At 39.1% G+C, this 16540-nt stretch overlaps 1 protein-coding gene across 1 annotated transcript; it reads left to right on the top strand.

Annotated features, from left to right (window-relative positions):
- Window positions 1–61: 61 nt before the first annotated feature.
- LOC128016531 (adhesion G protein-coupled receptor G3) lies at window positions 62–16483 on the top strand. The gene is made up of 12 exons (XM_052601099.1): window positions 62–312; window positions 536–590; window positions 965–1052; window positions 1217–1351; window positions 1518–1646; window positions 1765–1813; window positions 3133–3224; window positions 3344–3459; window positions 3564–3835; window positions 13176–13272; window positions 13368–13654; window positions 15978–16483. Exons 1-12 carry the CDS (start codon window positions 243–245, stop codon window positions 16097–16099), a joined length of 1512 nt encoding a protein of 503 aa, XP_052457059.1. The 5' UTR covers window positions 62–242; the 3' UTR covers window positions 16100–16483.
- Window positions 16484–16540: the final 57 nt, after the last annotated feature.

The following is a 16540-nucleotide window of genomic DNA, read 5'->3' as shown; positions in this document are numbered from 1 at the left end:
GTTTTATTGCGTTTTTTTTTTCTGTAATTAGTTATTCATTTAGATATGCCTGGTTTCTTTTCACGGTGATACACTTATGTGTTTGGTGTTGGTAAGCAAAAGGCGACCAGTGAAACATGCCGTGGTTCTTTATGAAGAGATGTTAAAAACTGTTAGACAGGAAGCCACAGCCATCACATGAGACCAGCTTGAGTGGCTGACGGTGTCTACACGCACTACACGAATAGAGCATTCACAGAGAAATGAGAGGCTTGTTCTATTTTGTTCTTTGGATATTTCCAATTTTTCCCTCCACAACACAGAATGAAACCCGTGAGTATGAATACGCTCTAAAATTTTAGATTTTAGCTCTGAGATGAGTATAGTCATATAATTTTAATTTGAAAAGAGTGACGGTTGATTATAATCACATTTACTCTGTTGTGACACAGTTATATTGAAATGAATGTTTTTATAAATAGGTGAATAAGTGTTGTGATAAAGATTTAATAATTGATTACAATATTTACCTCCCATGATGTTGATGTGTTTCCAGCTGTGCCTTGTTATAAGGTTCCACAAACCTGTATGGACCAGGCTAACATTCTATCGTGAGTTTTATCTTGTTAATCTTGTAACAACCCAGCTAACAAAATACTTTCTAAGAACATTTTGCTAACTGACTTGGTGAACATTAGAGAAATCACTTAGGGAACATTCCATTTTACCATTTTTTTACCTATTTAAGACCAGATAACTTTGAAGTCAAAGTTCTATTAATGTTACTAGAAAAGGCTTGATCATAACTTTGAAATAATCTTTTTAGAATGTTAGCCAAAGATCTGAGAACGTTCCCTATTAGAAGTGAAAAGAAAGAAAGTTTGATTTTTTTTTACTTTTTTTTTTAGAAGTCAGATGTATGAAATGGACAGGTTGTTTTACTGTCATGTAATATTTTATAATGTTTTATAATATTTTCGAACAGGTGTATTGAAGAAGGAATGAGAACTTGCATATCTAAAACCCCTAGGACTCCAATTCCAACTTTTTTCTCCAGACCAGTTTCCTCAGAGGTAAGGTTCAAGACAGTGGTTACTGTCTGATTGACTAACTTTAAGATGAAAAAATAAAATAAAAACCCATGAAGCAAGAAGTAAAGTTCAAGTGTCAGCAACATAGCAGTAAAGGAAGATCATTAGGTCACACGCTGGATTGTGTGTCTTCACCTTTTTAACAGGAAATGGTTGATACAGAAAGAGGATATAAAATCCATGTCTCTGAAGAAGCAATACAGAAGAGCAGCAGTAGACGGGGGGAAACTTCTAAGGAAGTGGAATTGATTGTGTCTATTCTCAACGAGACTTTGTTCAAGGTCAGCAGCAGTTAAGACACCAAAGTGCATCAAATTAATATATCTCCGTCCCTCAAAGCCTTGTTATGTGTGTCTAAATGTTATTTTGTCTTCTTTGGGCAACATATTCATTTCATAACTCTGTGGTTTCTTCTTCGGTCTATTTGCTATTGTGGTGTTGACACAGAAGGGAAATGACTCACATGAGTCAAGCTCAATATTGCATGGGAAAAATGTGTTAGGAGTTTGGCTTGGTGTGACAGAAATTCACAACCTTTCTCAGCCCATTCAACTCAGATTCATAAACACTAATCAGGTAAAATGCTTTCTCATCACACTATAACTGTAATTATAAACACTTTGTGGCTCTTGTGGACTTGTGCTGACGTGTTGCCTATTTTCACTTCTGTAAAATTGTGCTTTTATTATTACAGAGTGCAAACGGAGTCTGTGTCTACTGGCATCTTGATAAAAATGGCAAAGGTCAGTATGGTTTTCACACCATCAAAAATAAACCTATATATTAACAAATGTACAATCTTCTAGAATGGAGTTCGTTCTCAGATGTTCTCAGTTACTTCTTGCAGAAACTGAAGTTAACATCTACTGCTGTAATTGGCTAACTTCATCGCACAGTATCCGTGCCCTTCTTTACCTCATGTTGTGTGTTTTGATAGTTGAAATGGCATTCACTGTCTTAGAATCATACATTTAGATATTTATGTCATGACCCCTTTAAAATATTACGCTTTAATATTGGTTTAGGTCTTTAAGCCTAGAACCAACTGCTCCATTATTTTAATTCTGTCACAGTACTTTTTTCAGCAAATGTTACAAGGTTGATCAACAAGCTCTTTTGTCAGGGACCATTTGCTTAAAAACAACTTTTGGGGGTTTGAGATTAGGATCTGTCTGCAGACATGCACTTGCACTCTGAGGCTTGCACTCTCAGACACCTGTGCTTCCTAAAAGTGAAAGTGACGTCAATTGAATTATTTAATTATTCATTTTTACTGAATCTCTGATCATTTTACAAAGGTAGCAAGGGGGTGAAGACAAGAAAAAAAATGAGTGTCACTACGCCACATTCACTCTCCGCTACCTGTGACATCACTTCACGATCGACACAGAATCGTGCATGCTTCCAATGGAGACGAGACATTTTATTGGTTATTAAAAAATTATTTAGTACCATAACGTATAGGGTCCTGCAAGGCACCTGTAGGACAAAAAGATAGCAAATCTATGGCCACAGAACAGCAGAATATGAACACAACGTGCAGTCTCTCATTAAGTGTTTTCCTTCCTTAAAAACAATAAACACTCAATATGGCTTAATGTATACTTAGTTAATACACTATAAGCCATATTAAGTGTTTATGATTTTCAGAAGAAAAAATAATAATAATAATTAAAAAAAGATTGCAAGTAAAGTCATTTGCAGAAGCAAAGGTGACTGAGAGTGCAAGTGCATGTCCACAGCCTGACCATCGGAGTTTTGATAGGAAAGGAAGAACAGACTCATTTTCAACCAATAAATGGTTATTAGGTTTTTTTTTTTTTTTTTTTTTTTTTTAGCAATGAGGTTACCCAAGTCTGGTTATTCATGGAATGAAAGTTGTAAGTGTTGTGTTGTTGATGTCAGTGAGAACGAATGACCATGGGAACAACTCATATATTGTAACTGTCATGAGTGTGAGAACTGATGTCATATATTACAGTTTTCATTTGAATTGGTTTTTTTTTATATTTTATTTGCATTGACTTGTTGCATTAGTAAATGTATATTTGTCTGTTTGCAGGTAACTGGAGTACTGATGGCTGTAATACTATCATCGACGGAGGAGAGTTTGTGTGCAGTTGTAATCATCTGAGCTTTTTTGCAGTGCTCATTGTAAGCATATTTTTCATGTGATTCTCTTCAGTCAACTTTTTTTGTTTTAAAATGTTCATTTAACATCTAACTTGGCTGTTTATTTGAATGTCCTCTTTTGTCCTTGGTGTTTCTGAAAGAATCCTGAAATTCCTGAAGAGTCCCACATTGTCTCTCTCAACTACATCTCATACATCGGCTCTGTCCTTTCAATAGTATTCACAGCCCTAATGATTGTTATGTTTCTTTGCATGAGGTAGGTTTATTTTTTAATCAGATTTGATGCACTGTTTACCATTTCGGAATAAGGTTTGTGGTACAGATATAAACAGATAATATATCTCACCATCTTCCCCACAGAAAGAAACAAGGTGACCATTCAGCCATCATTCACGTGCAGCTCTCAGGATCCCTTTTCTTGTTGCACACCTCATTCTTGTGCAGTGTGTGGTTTTCAGGCCAGAGAGACATTGATTCAGTGTGTCAAGCTCTAGGACTTCTTCTACACTGGTGTCTTTTAGCCACCTTCACTTGGACAGCCATTGAGGGCTTCCACCTGTACCTGCTGCTGGTGCGGGTCTTCAACATCTACATCAAGAGATACTTGCTAAAATTAAGTCTTGTGGGATGGGGTGAGTTTAAAATCACATTTTTGTGTCAACTGTCACTATACACTATTTCAACAGTACTCAGCTAGGGCCCAATGATTGTGGTAAATGTGGATGAAATTGAGAAATTCAGTTTTAAAAATGTAATTTACTGTGTAACACGGAATGTCTCGAAATTTGGCAAAATTTGGATGAATAAATCAAAACGATTGTGATGTGAATATTAATCCTCAGAAGGACTATTTAAAGATTGAGTTCAGTTGATTAGACAGTAAACCATGCCTTAAAATGGAATAAGAAAACAGATAAAACAGATTTCATCCTGGACTCTCATTCCCAAAAAAGACAAACATTTGCTAAATTTTGTAGGGTTTATTAACTCAAAACATTCATTAACCCTCATGTCATGCTTATGCTTTTGCACATGCCAAAATCTGGATAATTTGCTTAAATTAATATTAATATCAATCCAATAATTTTTTTAAATAATGAAAACAGAAAAATAAGAAAACATTATTAATAATGTTTCAATGAATATTGGATCTCTGCATGTGGGCGGGAATTAAACGCAACCTTCCCGCTGATTGGTCAACCAAACATGCCATGACCTTGACATCATCAGTTGCTCTCGAGTTCTGTACAACAGAATAATAGTCCTCCACTGCAACATTTGTTCTTTTTCTTAAAATGTTTGCTTCAACTCTATTTAATCTCTTTCTCTTCAAATAACCATGCTAACGAACCGCTTGAAACAAACCGTACCTGGGCAGAGCCTTACAAGGCTTCTGTGTAGGCATAAATTCATCAACCTACGCAAGAATATATTATGTCATAAATAATAATCTGCACTAAAGACAATAATCTGACAATAATCTGGCTAAAGATGAAGATGACCTTTTAATATAAATACGCAGCAATCATAACTTTTGTTGTAGACAATCTCTCTGTTTATTATTGAATATTACCTGATATCACACAAAATGGTGTTTTTGCTTTGCTAAACTTCCAAAGCAAAGTCACAGAACGTTCCTGGTTACTTAACTGTAACCTTGTTCACTGAGAAAGCGGAACAAGATGCTGTGCTGCTCAGCGCATTGGGAAACGTCTTAGTCGTGACCAGCTGTGAATAATGTGTGTAACACGTCGATAGAATTGACCCGGCGGTGATATATCCTCAGTTGATGACTTCATCGGGGCGCGCGCCCGCAACACGGGGCTATAAATAGATACACCACAGGGGCATCAACAGGATATTTTGTCTGAAGAGCAGTCCTGGGACATATTCAGTACGGCAATGCAGTGCAGCAACTCGTTCCGCTTTCTCAGGGAACAAGGTTACAGTTAAGTAACTGGTAACATTCCCTTTCGAAAGCTTCAGTTGATGCTGCTCTGCTCAGTGCACTGGGAACGAGAATACCCATGACGCCGTGCTTGAAAAATGTCTGGACCCCGAAGGTTGTGCAAGTGTGCTATCAAACCACAAGAAGGCCTCAGACATTAGCTTGTGATGTTGACTCAAGGACATGAGAGCCCGGAGTAGCATGGACATCCAAACTATAAAATCTTATGAATGTGTGCAGAGAGGACCAACCTGCCGCATCACAAACCTGTTGTAAGGGGGCACCCCTTGCTAAAGCACTAGAGGAAGCGACCCCCCTTGTGGAGTGAGTTCTAAGACCTATAGGCGAAGCTTGACCGCACGCCTCATAAGCCAAAGCAATAGCAATCCCGACCCAGTGAGACATGGTCTGCCTGGTGACAGCTGCTCCTCTGTTAACACCACCATACCAGATGAACAGCTGCTCTGACTTACGCCACTGGCTAGTGCGGTGGACGTAAGCCTGAAGAGCACGGACTGGACACAGTCTATAAGATTTCTCCTGCTCCGGCATTGTGAATGGGCAGAATGCCTCTAGAATGACCGGATGTACAGCCGAAAATGGAGCCTTAGGCAGATATTCATAATGAGAATGCAAAATCACTTTTTCCCAAAGTCTAAGCATGATGGTCAGACAGACAGAGCCTGCATATCCCCAATTCTCTTCAAAGAAGTTATTGCCATGAGAAAAAACATTTTCAAAGTTAGAAGTTTATCAGACGCTGACTCTAAAGGTTCGAAGGGGGTTTCAACCAGACCCTCGACAACTATAGCTAATTCCCAAGAAGGCATCCTGGTTTTCAGTGCAGACCTCAGCTGTCTGGCCCCACGAAGGAAGCGAGAAAGCAAAAGGTGTCTCCCGAGTGGCATCCCATCAATCAAGGCATGGCAAGCCGAAATAGTGGCCACATAAACCTTAAGAGTAGCAGGCCATGTGCCTGTTGACAATTTATCTTCCATGAAGTCCAGAACTGAAGCAATGTGGCAGTTGACTGGATCAACATTGTGTACAACACACCACCTGTCAAAGACACCCCATTTACCGGCATAACTCTGTCTGGTGGATGGAGCCCTAGCACTAAGAATGGTATCAATAACCTCCGGCGACAGTCCTGTGTTCCTCAGTTGGTACCCTTCAGGGGCCAAACGTGAAGATTCCACAGGTCGGCCCTGGGATGGAATATCGTGCCCCCTGCCTGAGACAGAATCTCCTAGAACCATACTCTGTTCGGCCAACGTGGCGCTATCAGCAAGAGGCAAGACCTTTGTTGGCGAACTCTGGCTAGGACTCCCGGGAGAGCAGAGAGACTGAAGGAAACGCATACATTCACATTTTGGGCCATTAGTGCGCCATCGCATCCAGACCCAGGGGGGGCTGGGTGACTCAGAGAGAAGTAGAGGGGACATTGCGCTGTCTGATGGGAGGCGGAGAGGTCCAACTCTGCTTCGTAAAATTTTCTCCAAATTTGTTTCATTACCTCCGGGTGGAGTTTCCATTCCCCCGCTGGTAGTGCCTGTCTGAACAGTAAATCTGCTTCCATAAATGATGGTCCATCAGCTCGAGGCAATTGATGTGACAATCAAGCTGATGATCCTCCCATTCCCCTTGAGCTGGGTGGCCATCCAAGACTGCTCCCCAGCCCATCAGGGAGGCATCTGTCATTAGCAATCTGCGACTACACAGTGCCCCTAGAGTGAGACCCAAGGCAAGGAACCTTGGTCTGATCCACAGAGAGGATTGGCTCTTGGATGAAATCCTCTGGCTTTTAGCCACAACTGAAATGGTCTCATGTGCAACAGCCCCAAAAGAATCACTGGATACTAAAGCCATGAAACTTAACATCTTTTGATACTGACGAACAGTGTGATCCTGGCCTAGCCTGACCTTGCTCATGGTCTGCTGAATGGTCTCGATCCGAGCGGGAGACAGTTGTTGCCCGCATCATTATCGAATCCCAAACGATCCCGAGACAGAGAACACTTTTCTCGGTGTTGAGTCTCAACCCCAGAGAAACTAGATGACCTAACAAGATGTCTCTGTGTTGTAGTGCCATCTCCTGTGATTGTTCTAGTATTAGCCAATCGTCAATGTAATTCAAAATGCGAATGCACTGGAGTTGTAATGGAGCCAGTGCTGCATCCATGCATTTTGTGTACATGCGGGGTGATAAGGCTATGCCAAATGAAAGAACCCAAAACTGGTAATCTTCACCCTCGAAAGCGAACCTCAGGAATTTCCTGTGTTGTGGCAAAATTTCTATATGAAAGTATGCGTACTTCAGATCGATCGTGATGAACCAATCGCAATGGCGAATTTGCGACACGACCGTCTTGACGGTTAACATCTTGAACTTGAGTACTTTCACTGTACGGTTCAAGCCTCGAAGATCCAAGATTGGACGCAGTCCCCCACCCTTTTTGGGAACCAGGATGTATCTGCTGTAATAGCCCGACTCTCTCCTTGGAAGAGGAACATGTTCTATGGCCTCTTTGCCCAGAAGAGTTTGTAGATCCTGAGACAGTACCTGCATCAGCTCCGGTTTCACGTTTCCGTTTCATGTGGAGGATGACAAATAAATTGGATCCTGTATCCTTTCCGTACTGTGCTCAGCACCCATGCAGAAATGCCCAGCAGATGTTTCCACGCTGCCAGACTCTCTGAGAGTGGTACCAATTTTAATACTTCCTTTTTGAGGGGATGTTAGATGTTCTGTGTTCTGAATGATGACAGGAAACAATGTAACATCTAATACCTCGCTGGAAACCGCCTCCCCCCAAATCACACAAAGTGGCGGGGATGGAGGAGTTTTGTGAGGATAACAGGGCAGGGTGAAAAGCTCTCAAGCGCGCACCATCCCGTGAGGGACTATCCGCACCAGCAAGGGCACCAGATCGTCAGGACTTCCTCTTCTTATCAAGGACAGTCCTGATGTCTGGCCTGGGAGGTTGCTGAGCACGGTGAACCTGTCCCCAATCCCTACGAGGGGGAGCACAGTTCGCCACGCTCTGCTTCTTAACCTCCCTGGCTTTTGAAGGACCGGGGCGAGGCTGGGTGGCTGACGGCCCCTCCCTTTGAGTGCAGTGAGGAAGGAACTGAACGAATGCTTTTTTCATGTTTCTTAACCTCCTTAAACCTGTTGACAACCGTATTAAACGAGTCGCCAAAAGGCCCGATGGAGAAATAGGAAAGTCTAAAAGAAACAAACTTTCCCTCTCTTTAATGCCCATCAAATTAAGCCACAGATGTCTCTCAGTGCTGTCTAAATATGACATCAATCAGTCAATGGCATGAGCCATCTGCTTGGTCACACGGAGAGACAAATCTGTACCCGACGAAGCTCAGAAAATGCTCCCTCGTCGATTGTACCGCCAAGTTAGACTAAAGACTCAAGTCCTTCAACAGGTAAGCCTGGTACACCTGTAACACTGCCATAGTGTGCAGTGCAGCCCCAGCCTGACCTGCAGCTTGGTAAGCCTTACCCACTAGCGATGATGTTATTTTACAAGGCTTAGTAGGGAGAGTAGGTTTTCGTGACCGAGGATGCAGACTCGGGCGAGAGATAGCTTGCAAGCGTCTCTTCAACCCACGGTATCTCCGAATACCCCCGCGACTTCGCTTCCACGATAGTTGAAAAAGTCAATGTCGATGGCACAAAAACGCGGGAAGTATTCGGTCCTCGAAAAAGGGGAGAGAGTGATGTTGTGGTCTCTCGCTCCTACCACCCAACAGAAACCTATCCTCTAGCTTTCTACGTTTTCGGGGTCTCTTATTCGCGTGCAGAGATGTATAGTAACGAAGTAGAACTACTTCACTACTGTACTTAAGTACTAAAAGGCGGTATCTGTACTTTACTAGAGTATTATTTTTTTTCCCCTACTTCCACTTTTACTTCAGTACATATTTTCGATGAGTTTAATACTTTTACTCCGTTATTTTTTTTATGTGCTGCATCGTTACTCGTTACCCACATTACCACTGCCAGAACTGTAAATGGCAGGTTTGATGAAGCTGGCCTGGCACATCATTGAGCGAATCAAGCGATTAAGAAGACTGTGCGTGCTGACTGAACTGCTGTGAAGAGAGAGATGAACACCGAGCCGAGCCAGATAATGACTCGTTCACAAGTCAAGAACCGGTTGCATCGGTTTCCGGATCACCAGTAGTTCTTTCTGACAGTTAGATTCAATAAACCGGTTGAAGAAAACAGTTCACCGGTTCTTTTGCGCTCGACGTAATGACGTCATTGGCGATGATTGCAAGCCTTCGGTTTGCCCACGCTCATAACATTAGCACATAATCAGTTCAGAATCAATCACCAAAAGATTCAGTTCAGTCCAGCACTGTGTCAGTTTGCTTCACGCTGAATCACACATGCACAGTATCATCAGCTCCTCGGTTCTCGAATCGGACACGAATTCGTAAACGGTTCTTGACTCGTGAACGAGTCAGCCTTTTGTTCATTATCTGGCACGGCTCGGTGTTCATCTTCAGTTCTCTCTTCACATCAGTTCAGTCAGTCTACTGTTTGAGTAAATGAATTACTCCGGGATATTGGCTTGTTTTAACTCAGAGGGAGTGCCAGCCACATTAAAAAAAGGTAACAGCTTAAGTCATTTGTGGATTAATGCATATTGGAGACGCGAACCGTTTAAAACGATTCAGTTCGGATATCACAAACTGCTTTGTTTTGAACTGTCTAACAACAGACACGGAAGAGAAGACAATGCTGAATAAGAAGTTTTTGCTATTTTTTATATTTAACTGACCCTCTGATGTCACATGGACTACTTTGAAGATGTTTTTCTTACCTTTCTGGACATGGACAGTATACCATACACACAGCTTCAATGGAGGGACTGAGAGCTTTCAGACTAAATCTAAAATATCTTAAACTGTGTTCCAAAGATAAACGGAGGTCTTACATGTTTGAAACAACATGAGGGTAAGTTATTAATTACATAATTTTGCAAATTGGGCGAAATAACCCTTTAATCTGCTTTTTTTTTTTTTATAAAAAGTTACAGTCAAAGGAATTGTGATTGTCCTTTAGGTTAATCATTTGAAATAGTAAAAACAATATGTTCAAACTTTTGACTACTTTCTTTAATAACTACATAACACAATACTTGTACTTTTACTTTCAGTACTTGAGTAGTAAATTTTAAAATAGACTACTTGCAATACTTAAGTAAAAAAATGTTGAATACTTTAGTACTTCTACTTAAGTGTGGTGCTTAGAGAGCACTTCAACTTCTACTCAAGTCACTTTTTTGATAGAGCACTTGTACTTTTACTCAAGTATGGGTCTCTAGTACTTTATACATCTCTGTTCGCGTGGCCAGTCAACCTGCAACCTGTCCACCGCGTGAGTAACCACCTCGAGCAGTTCCTTGAACGATTTCCTCTCGCGAGAGGAATGCTCAGAGGCAGGTTGCTCATGGCCCAAAGACCCAAGAGATATATCATCCTCCTCATGAACCTAAGAAGCACCAAAGCGTGCTTCGAGATCACGAGAGAGAATGCACAGATCTGGTGACACCGCAAGCAAACGAGACGAGCCCGTCGCTTGTTCGTCACGCAAATCAGCACGAAAGCCCTCCGATGAAAAGGTGGGTGCAGTCTGAAAATAGTTCTGACGAGCCAAAGCATCTTCACTGAGAGCAGTTCACAATGCTTGCACTCGCCTGTCTCTAAAGCCAGAACCGCATGCTCTTCCCCCAAACAAACTAAACAGTAAACATGTGTCTCCAGCTCATACATAGGATGAAAGCATGGATGAACACAACACTTACCATTTCGTTGACTCATCCTACGAATATCTGTAGCTGACGAGAAGAATCTTCCAGAATGATCTGAAGACAAAAGACCTGTTGACGCCCCGATGACGTCATTAACCGAGGCTCTATCACCACCGGGTCATTTCTATCGACTTGTTACACACATTATTCACAGCTGGACATGAATAAGTCGTTTCCCAATGCACTGAGCAGCGCAGTATCGACTGAAGCTTTTGAAAGGGAACTGCTGTGCAACTAACTCTCATCATAGCATGCATATTGGTGTTTTGTTCCCGAATCAATGAATACTTTTGTCTTTAAACAGCATAAGTGTGCATCAAGGGTGCATAGTTATTTTAGGGTTTTGGTATCTTTTTATAACTGAGAGTAGTTATATCATTTTAATGGCTATTTAACATTAACCCCTAAAATTTTACAATTAAAAAATAATAATAGATTTTACTGTAAACGACATTGATATGAAATAATCTCATATCTTTAAATATCCATATCATTTCAACTTCATCCCTTGTCCAGAAAACAGAGAATTGTCTGAAACAAAAGTTATGCATTTACACTTAAATCGATACTGGTCTGCACTCCACTATAGTGCAATATGCAATCGCTCTGTGCTGTCCAGTGAGTCATGCAGCTTTGCCACACAGATTTTGATAGTTGGTCAGCTGAATAAAACGGGAGATGTGCCAGGGATGTAGGCTAGGACAGTGGTTCCCAACCTTTTTCAACTCGCGGCCCACACAACCAAACACATATGTTTGCGCGGCCCACTTCAAAAAAATTAACTGACCCCGCTATTGTTGGGTTAATAACTTAGTACTCAGAAGCTAGATGTTAAACTATATTTATTGAATAAACTAGGGCTGTGCGATATGGACAAAAAAAAAAAAAAACTATCGCGATTTTTTTGATCAATTTTGCAATTGTGCTTTTACAGTCATAAATTCATTCAGGATTAATTTGAAACATATTTCCAAAAGAAAACCAATCAGAGCTTTATCAAAAAGTTGTAACATCTCTAGAACAGACATAAGTCAAAATTATCACTAGTGAAGATGTAAAAAAATGTATAGACTTGTGGCAAAAAAAATAAATTAAAAAAAATCCTGTATACAGGGACTTTTTTTTCTTTTTTGCCATGCATTGTTCATAGAGCTCATTAATTGTAGCGGTGCCTCAGGTGTTTGCAGTGTGTATACAGTATGTGTATGCGGTCAGCAGTGAGAGCGCATAAATATAACGCGAAAGCACATTAAAATAATGCACGAGTGCGAATCTCTCTGTTCGCAGCAGATTTCCTTTGCTCTCTCACAAAACTGGTCGTGCTTGCTCAGATACACGCTGCTTTGCGAGGAGAGAGTGTGCACACTTAAAACGTGTCTCCTCTCACTTAAACTGCATCCTGTTCACTAACAAATTCACTCTATGCTCATGTGTTAGACATGAATTATTTTCGCATGTTTTTATTTCTAGCCTTTTACCGCAGTGAGAACGCTCTGATCCGTCAACATTGGCTCAGAAAAAAGGCGCATCACAGACAGTGTGTGAACCTGGAGTTAGGCATATGCGCACGCTCAAATCGTGATTTTAGGACGTTTTCTTTTAATCGCACAGCCCTAGAATGGACTGGAAATGAACAGAAAATAATTGCCGGCCCACCTGCAATACCAGTGGGCCGCGGACCACAGGTTGAAAACCACTGGGCTAGGAGGTAGTTGTGGGTACAAATGCTTAGTAAATTAATATTTATGATTAATATTTATAATTTTTAGGTAGGTTGCTTAATGTAAAGGCTCTGCCCCAGTCTGGTTTGTGCCAAGCCTTTCGTTAGCCTGGTTGTTTGAAAATAAAGAGATTAAATATAGTTTAATTAAATGCACTAAAAAAAACGTAGAAGTGTAGCAATGAAGGACTATTATTCTGTTGTGCAGAACTGGGAATGAACTGATGAGTGCACGGTTTAATGTTTGGTTGACCAATCAGCTGGAAGGGACGTTTAATTCATGCCCACATGCAGAGATTGTATATTCAAGCTGTTTATTTATTTATTTCATTTATTCTATCCCTAAACTTAAAAAATCAACGCAAGTAAATGATGACAGTTTTGGGGTGAAATTAACTTTATATTTAATTACATTTAAGTTATAAACATATATACGCTTGTTTTATTGTATTAATCTTTTCCTTTAGGTGTACCCACCATTACAGTGATGATATGCGGTGTGACTAAAGTGTATGGCAAATATAAATTTTACAGGGATAAAGAAGGCTCAACTGATACACCTCTGTAAGTTCAACCTATTCAAAAATTGCACTGCACTTTCACTTCATCATCTCTCAGGCCTGTAACAGGAGTGTTTTCATTGACTTCTTCTCGTTTAGATGCTGGATAAGCACACAGATAGTGAGCTACATTACTGTGAATGGTTATCTCGGGCTGGTGATGCTCTTTAACATGGTTATGCTGGGGGTGGTGCTGGTTAAGATGCACAAATTGAGATCACGAACTCTTCAGATTAAAGACCATCAGAGGAGGGCATGGAAAGAATGGGTGTCTATTCTCGGGCTCAGCTGTGTTCTGGGAGTGCCCTGGCTACTGGCTTTCTCCTCCCATGGCCCCATGAGTCTCCTTTCGCTCTATGTTTTCACCATTCTCAACAGTTTTCAGGGTAAGAATTTGTTTCAGTGTTATTTGAATTAAAAGCATGTGTTAATTAACAATCATGCATAACTGTCACTTTCATTAACAGGGTACATACTGCTGTCTCATGACTTAAAAATTTTTTGGAGTGAAATATGTTAGATATGTGAGACAAAACTAAGTATAGCAGCATTACAACATAATGTTTTAATAATGGAAATACGTTTTTACAGAGATTTATTTACACATTTTGTACATGTGTGTAATATTTCACACTTTAATATAAACTTCAAAATTTCTGTTTAGAAGTCCCTATACATGAGAATTTAGTGGTGCTTTTAAGTAAGTGATAAAAAGTAATATGCCTTTTACAAAATACACATAAAAAGTAGGGGTGGGCGATATGACCAAAATCTAATTTCATGGTGTGAGAAATTGTATTTTACGATAATGATATGTACCTCAATATAGCTTTTTTTATTTTTGTTATTAAAAATTAAAACATGATTAACTTTAATGACAGACAGCAGCAGGTAAATAAGGCTGCTGTTCCTTTAAGACTGACTGCACAGATCCAATATACTGAATCACATCCGGTTTTCACTCAACTGTTTTACAATTATTTAACATATAACCGACTGTGTTGACCTGAATACTGTAGTATCTCTACTCCTAAAGTACTTAAAACATTTGAAAGTAGTGCAAAAACCCAAATAAGTAAGCTGAGTATTGATGTGACCACCCCTAATTATGAATGACTGGACATGTTTTGCATGATACGATTTTTTAATACAATAGTGAATTATTAAAGTTACATGTTTTTAAACAATTACATTTCATGTGTTTTCTCATTAACTAGTATTCTAAACAATTAGAGTTCTAAGCATGTACTGAGATGTGTGCTACACTGTAAAACTCTATAACAACAGGACACAATGTGCTGTCTACTGTATCAATCTTTCACATGAGTTTTACCTGGATTTTTAATAATGCACTGCATTTTGTTGTGTTTAAGAGATATGAAGAGAGTATATCTAACTGATCAACAATTATAGGTTCAATATGATAACAAGGTGACAAGGCCTAAAATTAATAGTTACTATTGATAAATTGCAAACTAGCAGCCTAATACACATGTAAAGAGAGGATTTCTAGTAAGTACACACCTCTAACCAGGCCAGATTCCTGTTCAGTGGTTTCCTCTTGTTGTATAATTTAGAGGGAAAATCTGTGCTTTTTTGAATGGCTTTTTCTTGTTTTTTTGTTGTTGTTTTTTTATGAGTCACGTATTTTACAAATATCTACATTTCTTCCTATGTGCTTTTTGGGGGGAATTTGCTGAATCTAACTACAAAAATGTAATTAAATGATTAAAATACTACTGCTCAAAACACGACACGCTGGCGGCACCTGCTGGTCAAAATGATGTAAATGCAACTAAAACTCAGACCTAATAGTCATAATGACACCTTTTACAGAAAATATGCAAATCTTTTCATTAAAGTGTAACCTATTAATTGTACTCTACTTATGTTTAATCTGACTCGAGATCCGTTTAAACCAGTAGACACTCAAAAGATTCACAATGTTTCTGCCATGTCATTTTACTGATGATACTTAGCTTTCCTTTACAACTAAAACTGAAGCGACTTGGGCTTCACTAATTATTTCCACGAATAGATATTTTTGAAGGAATATATTTAATTATTTTATTCTATGTCCTTTGACATAGGTACATTATTATTCATATTAATATTAATATTATTTCTTCTCTTGTTAGGTTTCAGGGTATTTTTAACCTCACCATTATGAAAGATATAACAGAACTTTATGCATTATATGCCAAATGTCCACAAATAGGTACTCCCATTCTGTATGTATGTATATATATATATATATATATATATATATATATATATATATATATATATATATATACAGCGAATCTAATTTGCATATGAATGTTTTCTTTTTGCAAACCATAATGAAAAAAGAAGTGTTATAATGGGAGTAATAACTTGGCAACATTTTCATAAGAATATCTCGTATTTAATAGGAATATTGATCTATAATTTCTGCCTGATCACTGCCGTGTGAGATGAACAAACATCCTTTTCTGATAATAAAGCATGTCTTTTAAATAACCATTTGTAAAAAAAAAAAAAAAAAAAAAAAAATGTTGACGTCATTTATTATTGTTATTATTATTATTGTTGTTATTATTATTGATAACTTCAAAGCATATTTTAATACCAGTAGTTTATTTGTTGGATTTGTGTTTTTTGGCCGAAGCAGAAGCTCCTAATGAAAATGGCTCATCTGACATTAATCCTGTCCATTTCATCCTCTAGGTGTCTTTATTTTCGCGTGGTTTTTGACTCTCACATGTCAAGCACGTAAAGAGGAACACATCTCATCAAAAGGCACCATTCAGGTCAGCTTCAACAGTAATGAATATGTGACTACAAGATAACCAACAGCTGTTCGGTCACATCACACAGTGGACTTCGAAGGTGGACCCTCCATTCTACATCATAACTTCAATCTAGTTCTTTTTATTAATAATTAAGTCGTTCAGTGTCTGCAGAACCCCAGGTATCACAAGGCAATCTAAAGGGAATCTGCATATAGTATTATGGGGGTGGGGTATTTATTTCTAAATGCTTTGATCTTTGCTTTGTAATTACCTCCTACTGGTAGTTATGTGTAAAGCACGTTGTGAAAGATACTATCTAATAAAATTTCCAAAACCGTTCTTATATCTGGTGGGGGAAAAACCCCTGTGGACTCTACAAAGTATATATATTTTAGATCATATTTAGTGCAATGAAAAAAGTAAATAAATTTAATAAACATTTATTTTGTGCTTTTTTCTTCAAACAATCTAATAAATGGGTCTTTATGCAATCAATAA

This window comes from Carassius gibelio, chromosome A7 (genome assembly GCF_023724105.1).
Source record: "Carassius gibelio isolate Cgi1373 ecotype wild population from Czech Republic chromosome A7, carGib1.2-hapl.c, whole genome shotgun sequence".
NCBI lineage: Eukaryota > Metazoa > Chordata > Actinopteri > Cypriniformes > Cyprinidae > Carassius > Carassius gibelio.
The sequence above is the reverse complement of the archived record's forward strand: the minus strand, read 5'-3'. Positions and strand labels throughout refer to the sequence as shown.

Excerpts from the sequence above, each read along its gene's own strand:
- LOC128016531 (XM_052601099.1), top strand. The coding sequence starts at position 243 with ATGAGAGGCTTGTTCTATTTTGTTCTTTGGATATTTCCAATTTTTCCC. Across the intron at positions 1,647-1,764 it reads GATTCATAAACACTAATCAG|AGTGCAAACGGAGTCTGTGT; the intron begins GTAAAATGCTTT and ends TTATTATTACAG. Across the intron at positions 13,273-13,367 it reads GGCTCAACTGATACACCTCT|ATGCTGGATAAGCACACAGA; the intron begins GTAAGTTCAACC and ends CTTCTCGTTTAG.